General features: G+C 32.6%; 1 protein-coding gene across 7 annotated transcripts in view; it reads right to left on the minus strand.

Annotated features, from left to right (window-relative positions):
• Nucleotides 1-19,569, minus strand: part of LOC117170707 (filamin-A) — a 128,792-nt gene extending 109,223 nt beyond the window's left edge. For all 7 annotated transcript variants that reach the window (XM_033357703.1, XM_033357699.1, XM_033357702.1 and 4 more), the window contains exons 1-2: nt 19,293-19,569; nt 3,371-4,012 (exon numbers count right to left, since the gene is read on the minus strand). In XM_033357703.1, the coding sequence (XP_033213594.1) occupies nt 3,371-3,710 (340 nt within the window). In that variant the 5' untranslated portion in view covers nt 3,711-4,012; nt 19,293-19,569. The remainder of the gene's footprint in view (nt 1-3,370; nt 4,013-19,292) is intronic.
• Nucleotides 19,570-19,659: the final 90 nt, after the last annotated feature.

Consider the following 19,659-nt stretch of genomic DNA (forward strand, 5'->3'; position numbering starts at 1 on the left):
ATGACTCTGTTTATTATATTTTGAAGGGAAAAATCTGTTTTTTAAACATATACTCAAGAAAGTTAATTCATGTAACATAATTGCACAAAAGAGTTTAAAATTAAAAAAGCATGTTTCTAAAGCACCGTTTATTCGATTCATTGGAGACAGTTATATATAAAACGAAAAAGAAGGCGCAAAAATGATAAGGTTTATTTATTAAGCATAGTGGGAATAAGAACAAATTAATTTTTTAAGAATTTTTATCACAGTATTGGCAGTACACTGGAGTCCCTCTTTACCACTTCTCGATATACCGGATAAAGTGGTTCAAGAGGGCGAGAGAGCAATTTTAAGAAATTTTGAAACTTTTTATTCATAAGTAAATTCAAAGCAAAAAAAAAGATGAATATCATGAATCGATTAATGTATTCTAGAAACAATCTATATGTCCAATTATAGTTATAATATATATACAAATTTATCATATTTTTTAACGTTTGAAAGAGAAAAACTTTCCTAATTCTTAGAATATAGTATTATTGTAAGTGCTAAATTTATTCGTTAGGGATCGTACCTACATATATTTTAATAGATTCGACACTGTAGTTTTACCATATTTCGAGAAAATTTCAAACGCTTTCAGGTCATTAATAGGTCAAATTAGTTTACACACAATTTATAGAATTCTATTAAAAAGTGATAGAACCAAAACATTGAAAAAGACATATGCGATAAAAATGAGACAAACCAAACGTGATTTATAGAATCACGTTTGAGAGTTGCAAGGCAGTATTCATCATAGGTAAAAAATGAAGTTCTCTAAGAAAAGGGAGATTTTGGGTTTTTATCAAAACATAACATCATGCTGTTAATCAAGAGAAAAAAATAGAGATTTGGAATAAATAGACTTTAAATATTTTCAGAAAAAACGTCGGTATTTTATCACTTTTGAACTTATTTTAAATTTTCTCACGGAATCCGAAAGAGAATGAGAAATTCTATCAGAAAGAAAACGACAAATAACTGTATTAGATTAAAAAATTCCACACTGCGAACAAAGATTTGAATTCTTTTTTTTATAACCCGCGTTTTGAATTTTAAAAATCCACACTCATAATTTTGTAAAAAAGAAAGTTTCGGAAAATCGATAAGGCACATGTCCAACCATGCCATCTTATTTTCTTTAAAAAGAACATATTTGAGTAAGTCTTACAGTTTATAATATGCGAGTTTCAGAATCTCAGACACTTGCAATCATAAAAAATTGGTAAAATTTTAATATAGGGCAATTGTCACTAAGGAGGTAAAAATTGCGAAATTAAAAACATGATTCATTTCGCAATTAGTGATTTGAGAATCAAATATTCGGAATCTAGAATTTTTAAATTTCTGGATTATACAATAATTTGTTTAAAAAAGTTTAAAATTATAGGTAAGTTTAAGGGACATAATTGAGACCCTGAGAACTGATTTGAGAAATAATTATGTCAACTGGGAAAGCCTGCTTTTTTCCCTTCTCTATTGTTAAGAGAAATAATGACCAGGATGAAACTGTATGTTTGGTCCCATGTGATGTTTTTGCATACTAAAAATTCATTCTCAAAGTTTTTGAAGTATTTTATAGATTGAAAACCTTAAAAATCTGTTTTCAAATAATTGGAAATTACATCTAGAACAACCACTGGCCTCTATAGTTTTCTCCAAACTTTATATATTGAATCCTATCTTCTTTTCAATCGCAAATTTAAAAATTAGATATTTTTTTAAATTCAGAATTTCGTCTTGTTGAACAACAGTCATTGGGAAATCTTTATACACCAGTATCATATATGCTTTAAATTTTGTAAATATTTATTGTCTTATATGAATATGAATGAATTCAAAATAATTACCATACATTTACAGGAACTTAGCAATAATTTTTATAATTTTTCTGGTAACTTTATATCAATTGTCGGTAAATTTCAAGATATTTTTCGTAAGTTTTAAGAATTCAATTTCGTAAGTTAGATACCAAGTTTGTGGTTTATGCTCTAAGTTTGCATCGTAATTCAAAGTTTCGATGAAAATGCCGCCATGCCACTCAATTTTTTAGGACTACATCACTGAAAATAACTACGGGTGCAATAGCAGTTATTACAACATTTGATGAAATCCGACAGAGTTAAGCAATAAAAGTATCTCACTTCATCCATTATAAATATATAAATCTATTATAAATTCATCTAAGATTTATATATTAAACAATAATACATGAAAGCTTGAGCAAACCACGTGGTCGATCCTTTCCCATTACTCTTGCACATGGTCCCGGGCAACCTGGGCACGCGGTATCGATCCTAAACAGTCGTACTATCCCTCTCAAGCTTTTATCCTCTCACACGCAACCTTACTCTAAACTCTAAACAAGAATGACTTAACGATTGCGGTGATAATCATTTTCATTCATTAATCCTTATTATTTTCCATTTTTTTCTAAAAGAAATCTTTGTTCTTTTACTTTTACCAAAATAATTACGACTTTATAAGTTGTCACTGACTAGTATTGGAGATTTTTTCGTAATATTAGCCCTGCACTAGCTGAAAAAGGAATTAGTCTAGAAAAAATTAGATAACGACTGACAGAACAAGTTTTTATGCAGGTCCTAATTTTAAAATCTGGTTTTGATAAAAAAAATAGCGATAACCACAAAAAACTACGTATGCATTGTCACGTCTTAAGTGGGTGTATGATAAAAACGTTAATACAATAGATTTGTCTGAAATGATTTGAAGAAACTGATCGCTTATCGAATTACGAGGCGAGTGCAGAAACTCGATGAGGTGAAACATTCTGGCGAAATGAAGCTTAACAAAAATGTTAATAGTCGGCAGTTTTTGATCCTGAATTAAGTACATGGGTATCATTAGTGTTGATTAGTTACATACAAAGAAGAAGGATTTTCAAAGCAAACTTGAAATAATCGAAAAGTATAAAGATTGTTTTAAAACATTTTAGAATTATTAAATATTTGGGAAGATCATTCCGATTTCAAACACTTAAATAACAATTATATATTAATTTAGAGGATCTGAAAAATATAAATGAATGAGTGTTGAGAAGATTTTATTCAGTCACTCATAAAAAATTATTTGGCAAATGCCCAAAAATTATCCTCTTGTCTAAACAAAATTTAAATTCCTCTCGAGAAGTCCATATGCAATTTTCAGATAAACTATTCTTCCACTCATCCGTGTCATTCTTCATGATATTTTCAGAACTGAAACCTCAAGAAATCTTTCCAGCTTCTCAAAAAATATTTCTAGTAAATAATTATATTTTCTAACAATTAAGAGGTTGCCAGGCGACAAATACAATAAAATGAAATTCAATGAGAAATTAACTCACCAATGTTTACAATGCGGATGCCCTCATCCTCAAGGAATTTGAGAGCCACAGAAACGTTCTCCAATTTCTGGGATCGGAAGTTCGGTCGTTTATTGTGCTTTGGAAGGTGTTTTTGCGCAAGAACCTCGAGTAGACTGACGAGCCTGAGACCATCTGAAAGATCGCTCTCGAGGTCGCCGATATGTTTGCTGACACATTTCAAGTGTTCATTGGCCCACCTAGTGAAGGTGTTTTGCTGGATTCTCTTCCACTCGGCATCCTCGGCCAACTCGCGTTCGACCATGTCTTCCTCCTCCGTCGTGGAGTTCTCGCACTTGACTGACTTATCATTTTCATTCATTTTATCGGCCGGTTGGTAGAGTCGCTGGGTGGCGATAGGGGTGGGGAAGCCGCTCTCCGATTGGCGGATCTGCTCAAGCTCAAGGAAACCGGTAGCAGAACAACGGTGTTATCGCGTTGGATAACAAACTTGAGTTTGTGTGAGAGAAATTGTACTCGGTCGTCAATGCAGAGATCAGCTGGAGAATTCCGAGTTGTTTCTATATGCTCGCTCGCGCAATCTGTTGCTGAATCCCCGAGTCTATCTTACAAATTAGCCCCTATTCAAAATCCTTCCCTCATCCCCTTGAGACTCTTGAAAATCTGAAATTGAAATAGAATTTTAGTTAGCAAGTAATTTATTATTCTTCTCTAAGATTATTTCATACTTTTCTCCTATGTTGTCCCTCTTTATTGTAGTTTTTACACTATTGTTGTAGGAACAAATAATTGCACATTTTTTGTTTTACCTTTAGAATTGATAATTTTAAGCAATGCAGTGCCAATTATGAAATTTCTCTAATTGTAACTTTGAAACTGTAAAAAATGCATTACGATCGAGCTGCATACTCTATGCATAAACACATTCTCACTTGCTCTATAAAAAATAAAAAATAAATAACTTGTAATGTTCAAAATTGAATGACTTTAGACTGAAGCTTTATAAATGACACAATTTTGAAACCCAAAAAAAACGCTACGTGCAAAAGATCTCGGCCAAGTACCTGCCTGGATTTAAATATTTTATTCACTTATGTCAAAGGTAACCGTAGTTGTAAAATTAAAAAAAATAAAATAAAGTCAAGTACGAAAAGTAGAAAATTCATAAATAGAAGTGCTTTTTAATTAAAAGATTTAAGCTGTGGAAGACACACCGTTGCGAATTGTCTTTTGCAATGTTAATACTAAATATTTTACATATTGAACATATAGTAAACGTCTGGAATATATTACGCATATTTCACATACATATTTAATCTAGTGGGGACAAGCCGCTGCAGCTGTGCCTGCGCAAATTCCAGCAAACTGAAAAATTTTCCGGTGCGATTTTCGAACGAGTGTGCCTTCTACAGGTTAATACCGTGAATTAGTTTAATAATGAATTTTGTTGGTTTTGTGGGTAAAATAAATTTATATTTTAAATGAAAAAAAAAATATTTCAAATAATTTTTCGGGCCTATTATTGTATTTAAAAAATAAATATAAGTATCCCAACATAATAATAATAATAAATTATTATATTACAGGTCGCCAAATGTTATTTCTTTTTTTGTTACTATAAAATAACAATTTATTTTTATCAAAAAAATAACTAATCATTAAATCAATTTATTGATTCCTTTTATTAAAAAAAACACTTCTATTTATAAATTGTCTACTATTCGTACTTGGCTTTATTGTGGTATTTCACAACTTTTAATACGTTTGACATAAATAAATAAAATATTCAAATTCATGAAGGTCCTTTTGACGATTTTATTCAAATTTAACGTTTTTCTTGGAATTTCATTCATTTTTTAATCATAATAAGAAATCCACATACAGTCATAATTTCTTCTGATAACAAAGTTATAAAATTGTAATTTACAGTAGACCTTTCCTTAGACATTTTTTGCAATTTTTGGGATATGAATATTTCTCCAGTTTTCAAGTAATATCATTTAGGCTTACAGAATTATTATCAACATTAATTATTTTCTCCATGAATCTGTTGAAAATCCGTATAATTTAGTCTAGCATAGGTTTTTGTCTGCATTCTTTAAAAACTAGTAATTTTTTATATAAATGCAAACCTAACTGTGTGTTATATTTAGTGATCAATTTCTCCTGAAAAAGCGGCATATTTACACTCTATTTACACTTTATTATTATGAATCAATATATTTTTAATTAATTAAAACTACTCATTCTATTTAATATTTTGTATTAATTAATATACATATAAAAATGTAAAACGAGATGTGATTTTAAAAGTTTAATAATGATAGGAATAAAAAATTCGATTACAGCGCATTTCTTTAATTTTTAATTAATATCTTCCAAAATATCCATAGAAAAGTAAGATATTATTTTATATAGATTTTCGTGTATTAAGAACAATTTTGATATTTATTTATTTTACGAATTTCAGAACTGTGTTCAGAGCACAGAAATCAATAAGAAGCAATTAGCAATATGCTATTTATTTTTTCCTCGAAAGGTTAAAAACGACTTTTTTGTAATTTTCTTCTAATTAAAAATTGAAAAACTTTCAACGGGTGAAAATTTTAAATCCATCGATTTTCAATGTTATCAAATAAAAATGTAATTTCACTCAAACCCCGAATTAAGTAACCTGGCTATATTTTTTCCGAGAATTTACGCCACGTCTCGATTTCTGATGAAATGAGCCATGGGGCTGAATGGAGAGGATGTGCCTATAGAGGCGTAGCGATAACAGCGCCACGTTGCGTTATATTGCGCAAGTTCATTGTCAGTGTTGAGATAGCCCTGACTTTAAGTTCGGAGACAAAGCTGTAAATCGAAGGTCAGTATTTAACTCGGGGTCTGACTGTTAGTCCAGTCAACGAGGAACAAATTTCGCTAAATAAAATTCGTAAAAGTAGCATTGTTCTTCCACAGATGCATTGAGAATTGCTGTATAAAGATATAGTAAGAAGTTCCCAACCATATGTGTGTGACAAAGGCCCGCCATGCTGGACCCTACTGAAAATTCCTATATAGGTTCCTATATAGGAACCTACATCGGATCCTATATAGGATCCTACATAGGAACCTATGTGTTTACCTATAGGTGCCACCTATAGAAAATGACATAGGATCCTGTATATGTTTCTGCATGGGACCACATCCAGATGCGCAGTACTATTTTATAGCACTTACGGCTGCGCAGAAGTTTTTTTTGGTCCTCCAGAAGCACCTAGAGACATACGTACCATTGGGTACCATGAGGTACCATTAGTTTGGTACCATCATTTAGGCACTATCAGGTACCTTATTAGGGAGTGTCCTATACAGGCACCTATATAGGATCCTATGTCCTTTCCTATAGGTGGCACCTATAGGTGAAACATATAGCATCCCATGTAGAATCCTATATAGGATCCTATGTAGGATTCCTATATAAGATCCTATATAGGAACCTATATAGGAATTTTCAGTAGGGGAAAGTGTTAAACTGTAACATGTTTTTGAAAATAACTCGAGAACTGTTGATTTTAGGTAGAATATGGTCATGTGAAAAATTTTCACAATTTTATAGGTAACAAAATAGGTTCTATCTATTTTAGACCTATTGTCAACGTCTACACTATGAAATTGGATTAGCTATACATTGTTCCATTACTGAACAAACAAAATAAAAGCCAAAATTACCCTGGAAAGAACGTTGGAAATAGATCAGGTGATTTGTAATGGAGCAAGTTCATGCTCCTGTTAAAAAAAACGACTAACTCATTTGCATTAAAAATTATCAGTAAAAAATGAGCTGAACTTCAGTGTAAAATTTGGTATGCTTAAAAAGATGCTTTTGAGATGAGACTTCTTTCAATTGTTCCTCCATATTTATACAATATAATTGCCAATTTTCAGACCAGAATAATAACATTTAGGGCCTCTTTTAAAGCTTTAAACAAGTAAATTTCAAAATTGAAGCTATGGTGTCGGAAGCAGCCGCTCCTGATTATGAGTCCTAATGGCAACGAATGGGAGCGTGGGCGAGAACATTCACCTCGGTCTATTACATTGAACTCTTCGAATTTTTTTTCATTACTTTTCTAAAAAATATAACAAACCGAGGTAGCCATGCATGTCCCCGCTTCCATTGTTGCCATTAGGACTCATATAACCAACGCTGTTCCCGACATCATAGCTTCAATTTGGAAATTTACCTGTTTAAAGCTTTCAAAGAGGCCCTAAATATCATTATTCTGGCCAAAAATTGGGAAATATATTATATAAATGTGGAGGAACAATTGAAAGAAGTTTCATCTCAAAAGCATCCCATTAAGCATGTCAAATTGTACACTGAAGTTCAGCTCATTTTTTAATGATAATTTTTAATGCAAATGAGTTGGTCGTACAATTGTACAGCTAATCCAATTTCATAGCGTAGACGTTGACAATAGGTCTAAAATAGATAGTACCTTTTTTGTGCACTATAAAATTGTAAACATTTTTTCATATAACCATGTTCGGCCTAAAATCAACAGTTCTCCAGTTATTTTGAAAAACATTTTATTGTTTAACACTTTCCAGCATGGCGTCTTTGCCGCACACACATATGGTTAGGGACTTTTTACTATATCTTTATAAAGCCATTCTCAACCTATCTGTGAAAAAAAGTTACTTTTACGAATTTTTTTCTCAAATCCTTCATTGACCCGACTCTGTAATTGAATGGAAGTTTTAAAACATTCTATTTTAAAATGGTCCGAATTCTTTCGGTTCAAGTTTACAATTTGTTCAATTCTGAATGCGTAAAGTTGAAAATTACTCCATCTGTTTCCATAAGTTAAAATCATTTTATCCTAAACAGGTAGATTTTGAAATGCTCTATTTTATACATCTTAAGATGATACGATTTGAGGAAATGTATATAGATTTGTATGCTTGAGATTTCAAATGGTGTCTTTTTTCAAACTTCCAATTAAAAATGTTTACTTTAATAAAAGTGAATAAATTGTACATGATATACTGATATCATTTACGAAAGGTGATGGAATATGACTAAAAGGCAGATGTATAATTTGAAAAAAATAGATGAACTGTCATAAAGCTTCCTAATTAAGCTTTCAATCCTGATATTTTTAAATTCAGTTTTTGCATATCTCTGCCAGTCATTTTGGCCTGTATCCACGTAAAAAGTAAAAAGAGATGTGATCTGCAACGTGACAAGGTTAAATCGAATTGTGTTAGGTCAGGGTTTACACACGCGCACGCTTAAAATGGCCCGCCTTAAGACGCAAGTTTAAGCAATCTATAAATAATTAATTATAAATAGATGTTTATAACCTTCCGGTTAACAAAAGGCTATTGACATTAAATCTATTTCATTCAAAGTAATTAGTTAAAAGAATAAGGATTTTTTTTACGCATTCGGCGAAGAGAGTTCGACGCGTGCATCGTTTGTACTTAAAAACATATTTTATTTATCCAGTTTATTTAAATTTAAATATTATTTAAATTCTTCAAAGTTCAGAATTTTTGTAATATTTTTTGATATTTTAGTTTAAGAGATTGTAAGAAATATATGGTCTTTTCCATTCTAATCACGAATCTGCAGATACATACCTATGGAATACATTTCTGGTATCAATTTTTTAGTTGAGTGTATCCTTAAAATAATGAATAATAAAAATTATGGCGTAGTCTCTTGGATTGACATTTCATTTGGCGAAAGACATGCTCTTGTCGGAAAAGTTTCAGGTTATGAATAGAAACTGGATGTTCAGAATGCTAAACGTCTAAATGATTATAAAAAAGGGAATTGCTGAACACAAAGCGCGTAAAGAAGCTAGATGTTTTACGTGTACCTCAATAAAAGAGAACGGATATGAGATAATAAGTATAGAAAAGGGTCGACTCAAATAATGACCAGGAGTAGTCAATGAATCACACGATTATGATTTGTATCTACCAGATTGTTATGGGCTAGAATGAAAGTGGGCATTAGATGGCTATTTGTTATAACATGCTACACGGCAGTTAATAGTGAAAGTAATTTTGTAAAAGAACATCTTCCGTGACTCGTAAAATATCATTATAGCTATCCGCGATTCTGGGGAAACAATAATTCTAGTCGGAGGTATGAATGGCTGAGTTCGCGTGCAAAATATGAAAGTACTGACAGGGTACTTGGTTATTTTGGAGAACCAAAAACGAATCGTCACGGGGAGAAATTGATTCCAGTAGGTAGTCTCTTTATTACAAATACTTGGTTCAAGCATGAAATGATCCATTTGTATGTCTGATGCAAAGGTCACAAACACAGTATGATTGTTTTAATTGTAGCGGAGTAGAGACTGAGAAGGCTAGATGAAAGATATACGGTTTATGAAAGTTTCATAATGTGGAGCCGTTCATTATCTTATAGTTTCATGAATGAACCTAGGTTACGAATGAAGGAGAAGAAAAATTAAAAAGAAACATACGTGAGTTAAAATATAAAATTTTCAGAAACAAAAGGTACAAATAGTATATCGTGATAAGCAAAGAGAAAATTTACATCATCACAGATAAGACAGGGAGATGGAATAAGGAAACGCAAAATGTAGAGAGCGCATGGACAATCCTGAGGGATATCATCTTCAAGAGTGTATCTGAAGTGTGTGCTACTGCGGTTGTAGGAAGAATAACTGAAGATTTTTGGTGGAATGATAACGTCAACATGTCTTTTAAGGAGGCGAAATGCAAAAAGCAGATGATTACACTAGAAAATGATTATAGGAATACGAACAGAATAGTGCTTCCAACATAAGTTTTGTAATTGAAAATTTCCAAAATGGATGGTATTGCCGCTGAATGCTTAAGAGCGATGACTATACTAAATCCTGCAGGTTAAATTTTAAACTAAATACTTATTGGTCAAGTTATGGAAATAAGAGAAGAATAGCTCAAGGAAGTTTAACGTGGATTTATGCCAGCGAGATCTTGTGCGGATGAGATATTTATTTTGAGACAGATCATAGAAAAAAGTTTGAGAGTGGACAAAAAAGTTTTCTGTGCATTTGTTGGCCTGGAAAATGCCTTCGACAAGGTGAACCTAGTCCAACTTTGGAAAGTTATGAAAGAGTACGCAGTAAATGGTTGGCATCTAAAAACAATAAAAGCAATATATGAAGGTAGTAATATGAGTTTTAGGGTAAATGGACAGAAACTGTAAATCTTTTTCATGGAAAAATGTTTAAGATTAGCTCTTTTAGACCAAGAAGGTGTTGATCTCGATACGGCGCAGGTGTGTAGATTAGCGTTTGCAGATGATAAGGTTGTTACGGTAGAAATTGTCGATAATTTGCAGAGAATTTAGAACAGACTGAACACTAGTATGATACGAGCACAAAGATTTTGAAATTAACGTAAATAAAAAGTGCTGTGTTTGAAAGAAGGAATGAAAAAACAGTTTGCAACATTGCCTTACACGAAGAAAGGATTAAACAAGTCGATGATTTCGGGTATCTTGGAAGTTTATTTACTACTGATGGAATGATAGTTGGAGGGATATTCAGGAGTATAAACGAGGGTAGAAAAGTTATTAGCAGTTTATGCAAGGGCCATTGCCAGAAGTAAAAATGTGATCACAAAATCTAAAATCACCAAGTACAATTCTGTGCTTGCTCTCAATGTGCTGTATGGTAGCGAGACCTGATCGTACAAAGAAAAGGATAGGAGTAAAGTGCACACTGTTAGCAAGCAATTGCTACGAAAAATGTGCGTTAAAGTGCTAATGGACAAAGTCAGTAATGAGTGGGGTTTCAAAGAATGTTTTGCAGAAGAAATACTGATTGACAAAGAGTGAAAGAAATGTATAGAGATGTTTTGCTCATATTCAAAAATTGATGAAGTACGTTTAACGAAGCAAGTATATTTAGGCGAAGAGAATGGTAGTTTGCCCAGAGGTAGATCGAAGAAAGAATAGCGGTAATATGTGAATAAGACTCTATAGAGACCTACAGAAACACAAGGGCTTGCATGAAATGATGATGTGAGGGAAGCAAAAGATGTGTGCCAGGGTAGAGATATGTGGAGGAAAATTGTTTATAAGAAATGTGTGACAAAGATTGCCGACGCGATGAAAGACACCTGGAATAAAGATTTTGGATACTCATGGGCCCTCGCGGAGATCTTTGCTTAGTGGGTTTGGTCGCGATAAATAATATGGATCTTGCTATGGGCTTCATAATCAGTTTTTGTGTTTATGTGTGAACCATTATGTATAATAGCTTTATGAAGCCCTATACCTTGAATGACTGTTAGAGAGATTGATCAACGATCCGTGTCGAAGCTATTTTGGGGGATGAGTGTGTTGTTTGAATAAGCAACCATTTATTTCTGGATTGATCAAAAATCTTTTCTTTTTTCTACTCATTCCTTACTTACTTTTACAAGGTAAACTATTTGATCCCCCGGTAGTGTATTATTATTATTTACACCCTACCGAAGGTGTTATCGCGTTAAACTTGCGGAAGGGCTTGAGGTTTCCTCTCATGACTTTAATGGCTATGTAGGCGGTACACTGCTACTGACAGGGTTTCCCATGTCAGACGGGCCGAGAACAACGAGAAAAGGGACTAAGAGAAACACCAAAACCTATAACTTATCATGGATAGTATATTAAAGATTTTGAACTGTTTGCCGCTTTCCGAGGATAAGCGGGGCGCTCCTGGGGCCACCACTGGAGGCCACAGCATGCGTGGTCGTGGCGATGGTGAGCTCCGAGTTGGTCAGGCAGATCTCACTAATCAAACAGCAAACCAGCAAGAACATCGCCGACAAACGGTAAGCAGTGGAACATAAACACCTGCCTGCGGAGGGTGCTTTGGCTAGCGTTAGCTATTTGCTGTCAACCACCTCCACAGAAAGAGGTTACAATTTTAGGACGAAATTTGCTGCAAAGTATCCTCATTTAAAGAAAGTCGTACTAAGAGATCTTATTGCTAAGGTGGTGGACATCAGGACTAATCTACATATCTCGGAAGACCGAGAAATAAACACTAAACAACAGGTTTATTTGGCGTGAAAAGACGACGACAATGAACATCAGTTAGAGGAAACCGCGTCACATGATCGAGCAGCTGTCGATGACCCAGTACCACCACATCCTACAGAGGTACATGGTCTAATAAAACCAGAAGCAGAAACAAAGATTCAGCAACCAAGAAGGCGATTAAAATGGACATACCATACGAAAAGAAATGATATGCGCCTTTATTTTTTGGCGGAGAGAAGTGGGCAAAGTGTGAGGAGAGAACATCAGCGACTTCTCTTACTTGAGTACCCAGAGCTCGCCATAAGAATAAATGAGCAGATCAAAAAGCGCTAAATATCTGAAAACAAATTGCTTTTGGCTGTTGAAGTAGCTACCATCAAAATGGAAGTGGAACGGCAGTTTCCTATTGATGAACTCCCCTTGGAAGATTTGTACAACGAAGACTTGATTGAAACTGAAGGCATAGGTGCATGGGATAATGAGCATTAAGTAACGGATCCACTAGAACCACATCCGGACATAAATACCGATAATGTGGTAGGCGAAATACCAGGAAAACTACAGCACCTTGAAAGGAATTTTTCTCATGCTTTACTAGAGTTCAGACATGTAGAACTAACACAAAGACATTCTCTGCCCAAAATGAGCATCACAAATAGTCTGGATTATTTAATAGAGCACCTGAACAAGGTTTCACCTATGCATTTGAACGCCACACAAACTGCGTTATAAGTGCAAACTCTTGTTTACTGTGCAGCTGTTGCAACCATTAGAACTTTAGGCAGCAGAACTAGTCCTACAAATGCAGTCTTTGCCCCAGGAAGGGATCGAGATCCACCATAAAAGACCAGGTTAAATATGGATGTCAGCAAAATAAGGTGTTAATTGGGTTTATTGACTTAAAATAAGAAAGAAAATAGAACCCGAAAGCTGATAAACCATGTTACTCAAAAGAGCGAAATCGCTGATTCACATGTAGGATGTTGACGATCTGCCCAATTTCATTTTCTTCGACAAGAACATTTTTTGTATTAAGTAACACATAAGCAAGCAAAATGATTGCTTTTGGTTGAATTGACATTCCAGCGACCATTCAGACAAATTATGAGTCACTCGTCGTCCAGGAACAGCGCATATTACGGGTTGGGTCGTGATTTTGAAAAAGGTGCCTCTCCGCTAGTTTTTATGCTTAAAACACCAAGGTAAACCAGGAAGTTTACTAGGAACACATTCTGAAGGCTAAGTTGATTCCATTAGTCCAGAAGCCATATCACTTCCGTCGGATTCGCGTTTGATATCCAATGTTGTCAATGATTCTTGTTCAGACTGATCTCCTGATTGCGAATCTGCATATACCAGTCGGGCATTATGGCGTTCTCGAGATATAAGCGATTAATTAAATTTCCATTATCAATTAATTATTGAATTACCGTTCAATATTTAAAAAAATTTCTTTTTTTCATTTTTATAGAGGAAAAGAAGAGGAATAAAAGTTCTACTGACACTTATTCGATGAGATCAATAGTTTTTGAAAAAAAAGCGTTAATAGGTAAAATAATGGACAAAAATTAGAATCCTTTCTGTACTGAGTAATATTGTTTTATTTGAAATAAGTTTTGTTATATTGTACGATTTTAATGTACGAACGGAAAATGCCTTTTAATTAATAGTCCTGTTTCTCGAATGTGCTTTTATTTTACTACGAAACGTTTAACACAGAAGCGTTCTTTACTCTATAATAAATATATTTTCGTATAAAGCGATGAAAAAATAATTATTTCGATTTAATTAGGCATCAATGTTTAAACAGACTTTTTAACTTGACACAGCTTCTCAAGAAAAAGATATAAAGGAGTCAAAGTTTGCATAGTGCTTCTTGTAATCTCTCTGAAATCAGTGATATCATTTGTAATCGAAATTTATTAAAATTCGCACCTGTAGAGGCAACGAAAAGATCTTGAATAAAATCGCATCTAACTTTGTTTCTATATACATCCTGCGAGGTTAGGATAAAGTTTAAATAAGTCTACGCCTTTACATTTTGACACTTCTGTGCACATGTTCGCGCTACATGCCCATCCTAACCCATCAAGGAGTGGCCAGCCTATTCTACCTAATGACAGCAGATCTAAAAAAAAAATAAATAAAAAAAATTAACATTGATAATTCTACAGAGACTAAAAATGTAAAAAAAATATTACGATTGGATTCCAATTCACTTTTGAAATGATTAGAACTTTATCCTTACCTCGTATAGGATGTATAGAAACAAAGTTAGATGCGATTTTAGAAGGTGCGGATCTTAATAGATTTCGATTAAAAATTACATCACTGGTTTCAAAGAGAGTACAAGAAGCAATATGCAAATTTTGACTCCTTTATATATTTTTCTTGTCAAGCTGTGTCAAGTTAAAAAGACTGTTTAAACATTGATGCCTAATTAAATCAAAATAATTATTTTTTCATCGCTTTATACGAAAATATATTTATTATAGAGTAAAGAACGCTTCTGTGTTAAACGTTTCGTAGTAAAATAAAAGCACTTTCGAAAAACAGGACTATTAATTAAAAGGCATTTTTCGTTAGTAAATTAAAAACCTTCTATATTTAAAATTATTAACTTTAGAGAGATAGCGTCCATTATGAAAAGTGTTTTAATTTACTGCGTAAGCACGTTCCTTGAATCATTTCAACTCAAGAATTCTCACCGTATTTATCACACTTAAATCCTCTTGGCTGTAGCGTGCAGAGTGTTTTACAAGCGACAACTTGCCCTAAATCTAGCACTCTTAACAGAATTGATGGCTTTCTATAGATACATGCTAATGCCCGCATTATAAAACGAAGATTACATCTTGTATTAGAATTTTATTATCCAGACAGATCTTTAGAACCGAGCCAATCGACTCGACATCATGATGCAAAAAAAGGTGAAAATCTACATCATCGACCTTGCTTGTCCACTTAACCGAAATTTACCGGCAACCTGTAGAACCAAGATCCATATGTAAAGCAAGCTAAGGCATGAAGTAAAGACAATATGAAGGAATGTGCAACATACATGTATTCTTCTTATTGGGATTTCGGCTACAAGAAACGTGCACGCAAGATGACTGAAAATCTTGAACATTGTATAGTAAGAAACTTTTTTGACTATCAGGAAGAAAGCGACTAAAAATCTGTGGAGTGGCAGATAGAAGCGCTAAGAAAGCATCCAGAGGCGACTGTGGTCAGCTTTAGCGCTCACGACCTCTGTTCAAGTATAACAACGGTAAAATACGAACTCCAAACTACGCCATGCTCCTAATTTTGTATCTGCAACACCATCGCAAAAGATTTGAAACATCGTATTAAATTATTGTTTATATACAGGGTGGACACGCTGAGGTTTACCAAAAAGTATGCAACCCGCCTTACACACCAATGCAATTCTTACGGGCGTGTGTGCCGAGTTGAATATTTTTTGGTAATTCCAAGCGTGCCCATACCCTGTATATTCATGTATATATCCATGTATATTGGGGTATACTGTATAGTCATGTATATATTCATGTATATTGGGCTTGTAACTTTATTAAGTCTAAGACAATAAGAAATAATAATAAAATTATTTCAATTGCTTTAAAATGAAGAAGAAGTAGGTTCTCAATGTTAGAAATTGCTAAATCGAAAAACTTAAAACAGTAAATATTTTAACTGCATTCTGCCAAATTAAACAATGTTAACTCTAATAAATTAAAAACTTCAACAATGTAGAAAGTAAGCCTCAAAACTATATATTTTTGCGTCAGTAACGTTGCGAATGGAACAGGTTTCAGTAAATCGAATATTTAAAACTGAAAGGTTTAAAAATTCTAAAATTTTCAATAATTAGATACGTGATATTTAAAGTGATCGAATACATTTTTCGACTCAAAATTGATAAAAATTTTATTTAAAAATTCACTGTGCTCTTAAGCTTTTCGCTATCCTAAATAAAAAATGTGAATCTTCAAAATTAAATTATACTATACTGCTGTACAAACTAAAAAGATACATAAGTGACATTGCCGCTTAGGTCTAATTTTTCATTGCCATGTTTAAGAGAATCACTTTAAGCGGCAATGTTCCTTACGTATCTTTTTAGTTTGTACGGCAGTATAGAAAACGTTAGAAATGGATTATTATCCCTTAGTCACACAGGTTTTTTTTCTCAAATGGGAAGATCAACTAATTATTCAATTAATCAATCGACTATTTAATTATTCAATTCAATTACTAGACCATAATTTGTTCTTAATAATTTCGAATTAGAAGCGTTGAAAGTTGGATGATTTTAAATTTAAAAAATGTTTAACAGAAGCTTTCAAAATTGAAAACCTGTGAACTAAAATTTTTTAATTTGTACTGTTTCATTATAAAGGAGTTGGAATTGAAAATTAAATTAAATATTTCAAAGTAAAAGCTTCTTAAATTATAAATTTTTATAAAATTGTAAAGTCTCGAAGAATTATTATGGTAAAACTTTTTTGTACTCGAACCCTTAAAAATATTTATTACATTAAGTAAATTTAATTGTTTAAAATGCAGGATTTTCTGAATGAACGTATGTAATTGGTATTTTCTTTTTTTTATTTTATGTGGGGATTCTTTCTCTCTTAATTAATCCAGAAAAAATGGAAAGAATTTTTAAAATGTCAAAATGTCGGCCGTTTTTATAAAATACTTAAAAGTAGATTTTTTTCAAAAAACTGGACTTTAAAAATTTTGTATTTGTTTGTTAGAAGTACGGTTTTTTACTACAAAATATTTTCAGGAATATTAAAAATCGGCCACCATTTTGTCATTTTTCAAATTTTGTTTGATTCTAATCGAAAGAGTAAGAATTCCTACGTCAAATAAAAAATTAAAATTCCAAATACCTAAGAAGTTCGAAAAAAAGTACATTTTGAAAACACATTCTGCCAATTTTTGAGAATTGACAGGTATTGTTTGAATTATTGTAACAAATCAACAACAAATTTCTTAAAGTGTGAAATACGTGCTCCATTATTTTCACCATAAAATTATATATCCAAATACCAAAGCATTCTGACACCATGACTTAGACTTAGATATTACCTAAATATCGGAAATCGTCCAGTTGTAATTTTGAATTATTCAATCTGTTCTTACAATAAAATTCTTCCATTTTTAATTAATTGCAATTGTCCAACAATTTAAATTTAATTTTGTAATGTTTTGATTTGCAAAAAATTATTACAAAATGAAATCAGCAGCATTTCACTGAATTGGCTGATTTTGAAAGTTCGTCACTACTTGAACTTTCACTAACACCCGAAATGAAATACCTACTATCGATCGGATCATTATTTTTCTTGGTCGAAACAGTATTTTATTTATAGTCTATCTTCTTTTAAACAAGAAATTCTTAGAAGAATTTTGAAAGTAAATCAGCGCAAATAGAAATTAGTCACAGGTATTTCACTGAGTTGAAGAAGCTGTTGCTGATTGCAGCAAAATAAAGAAGTAGCACCAGGAGATTATCTGACTCATTCTTCGTAACATGTACAAGTATGGATACATTTCTTACTGATATAACTCCTTTAAAGTCTCATTGAGAACCCACTTTTATCGTGTTTGTAAATTTCAAAAGAATTAACCTACATTTTTAATTTAAGAAAAAGAGGTTATTAAAATTCAGATTGATAAAATATATAATTAAACTTAAAATGTACTTAAAATTAGTCATTTTAAATATTATCTAAGTACGTGCTTAGAAAATGTTGACTTTCATTATCAACTTTAAACAGAATATGTATATTCATTTGAACGCTCTTACTGGGTCTTACTCATTTTAATTGCAATAAATCATCTTTATTTCCTTGGACATAAACAGATCATAAATATTAAATAACATAAAATTAATTTGAAATAAAGGAAAATGTCTCGCGATAAATTCGATTCAAAGCCAAGATATTTTCAGTATAATATTTTCGTAGAAGATAGATTTTCAAGGTTAGTACTTCATGGAGATGCTGAGCAAAGAAATAAACAAATTTTGATTGAAAAAGCATAGACCAGCTTCGTAGTGCCAATTTGAAGTCTATAGTGGCTCTTCTTCTACAATCTATTGAAAAAACATACTTAAGTGCAAAATGGGACACAAGAAAATTAAAGAGAGCTTTGACAGTAGTGTAAGTTTTGTGGATACGGCTGACTGCCAAGATATTTTTGAAAAGTTTTTATCTCTATTGTGCTTAAGATACTCGTGAAATCTTTGGCGCCCACTTAAAATCGAGTATGAGAAGATTAGAGCTTTTAGATCATGTATAAACATTAATAGTAAGTATTGGATATTCTTGGACTGAAACTCATTGTGTCAAAATCGCATCACTTATGATTAGTTCCTAAAATACTCTTCAATATTAATTTTATGCGCAGTTCTTTTCCCTTGTTTGTCTGACAACACACGTACTTTTCTACTCCACTGAAATTTGATCTGCTGCAATGACCTTACTTATTATATATTCTAATGAAATCGAGATTCAAGAATTATCTGTAATTATGTTAAGTAAAAAAAACTGCTAGTATTTGGAAGTGAAGTCAGTTAAAATAATAAAATAATTAAGAAGATTAATTTTCCTTACTTTTTTTTAAATATACATTAAACTTTTATTGATATTTAAGTAGAACACTAGAAATTTCCATTCACTGACGGGGAAAATAATTTAGTTTAGAACGTAAACAAAATTGATACCGCGCCACATCTCTTTTCCGGAAATAAACACAGTATTTGTATCATGCAACTCTCATTCACACTTCTTCAACTTCAGGTCAGCAAAAATTCCTCCATGTAGAAAAATACTAAGTTCATTCATTCATACTAATGCAACCTCAAGAACAATTTTGAATTACCTCTTTTAATAAATATCGTCGATCTGATGAAAATTTGCTTTAAAATCAACCCCCAATTGAAAAATCCCCGTAATTATGAAAAAAGACAAATGTCTTCTTGATGATGCAGATAATAAATCACAAAATCACCTAAAAGTCTTCTTTTTCACTTTTTCGCATTAAAAATATTTTTTACACTCATCGGAACGATTTTTCCGGCATTAATGCGAGCGTTTTTTCTCGAACTGAGATGCACAGATTCGTGGAGGCTTAGACGTAAACCGTCGACTTAGTTGCGAACGCGAAAGCAGGTCTGACTAAAGTTCTCCAAGAATAGTTTGCGGACCCTCACTTTTAGCCCCAGACATGAGAGTAGGGGGTCCGAAGC

Source organism: Belonocnema kinseyi, chromosome 4 (assembly GCF_010883055.1).
Source record: "Belonocnema kinseyi isolate 2016_QV_RU_SX_M_011 chromosome 4, B_treatae_v1, whole genome shotgun sequence".
In the NCBI taxonomy this organism is placed as follows: domain Eukaryota; kingdom Metazoa; phylum Arthropoda; class Insecta; order Hymenoptera; family Cynipidae; genus Belonocnema; species Belonocnema kinseyi.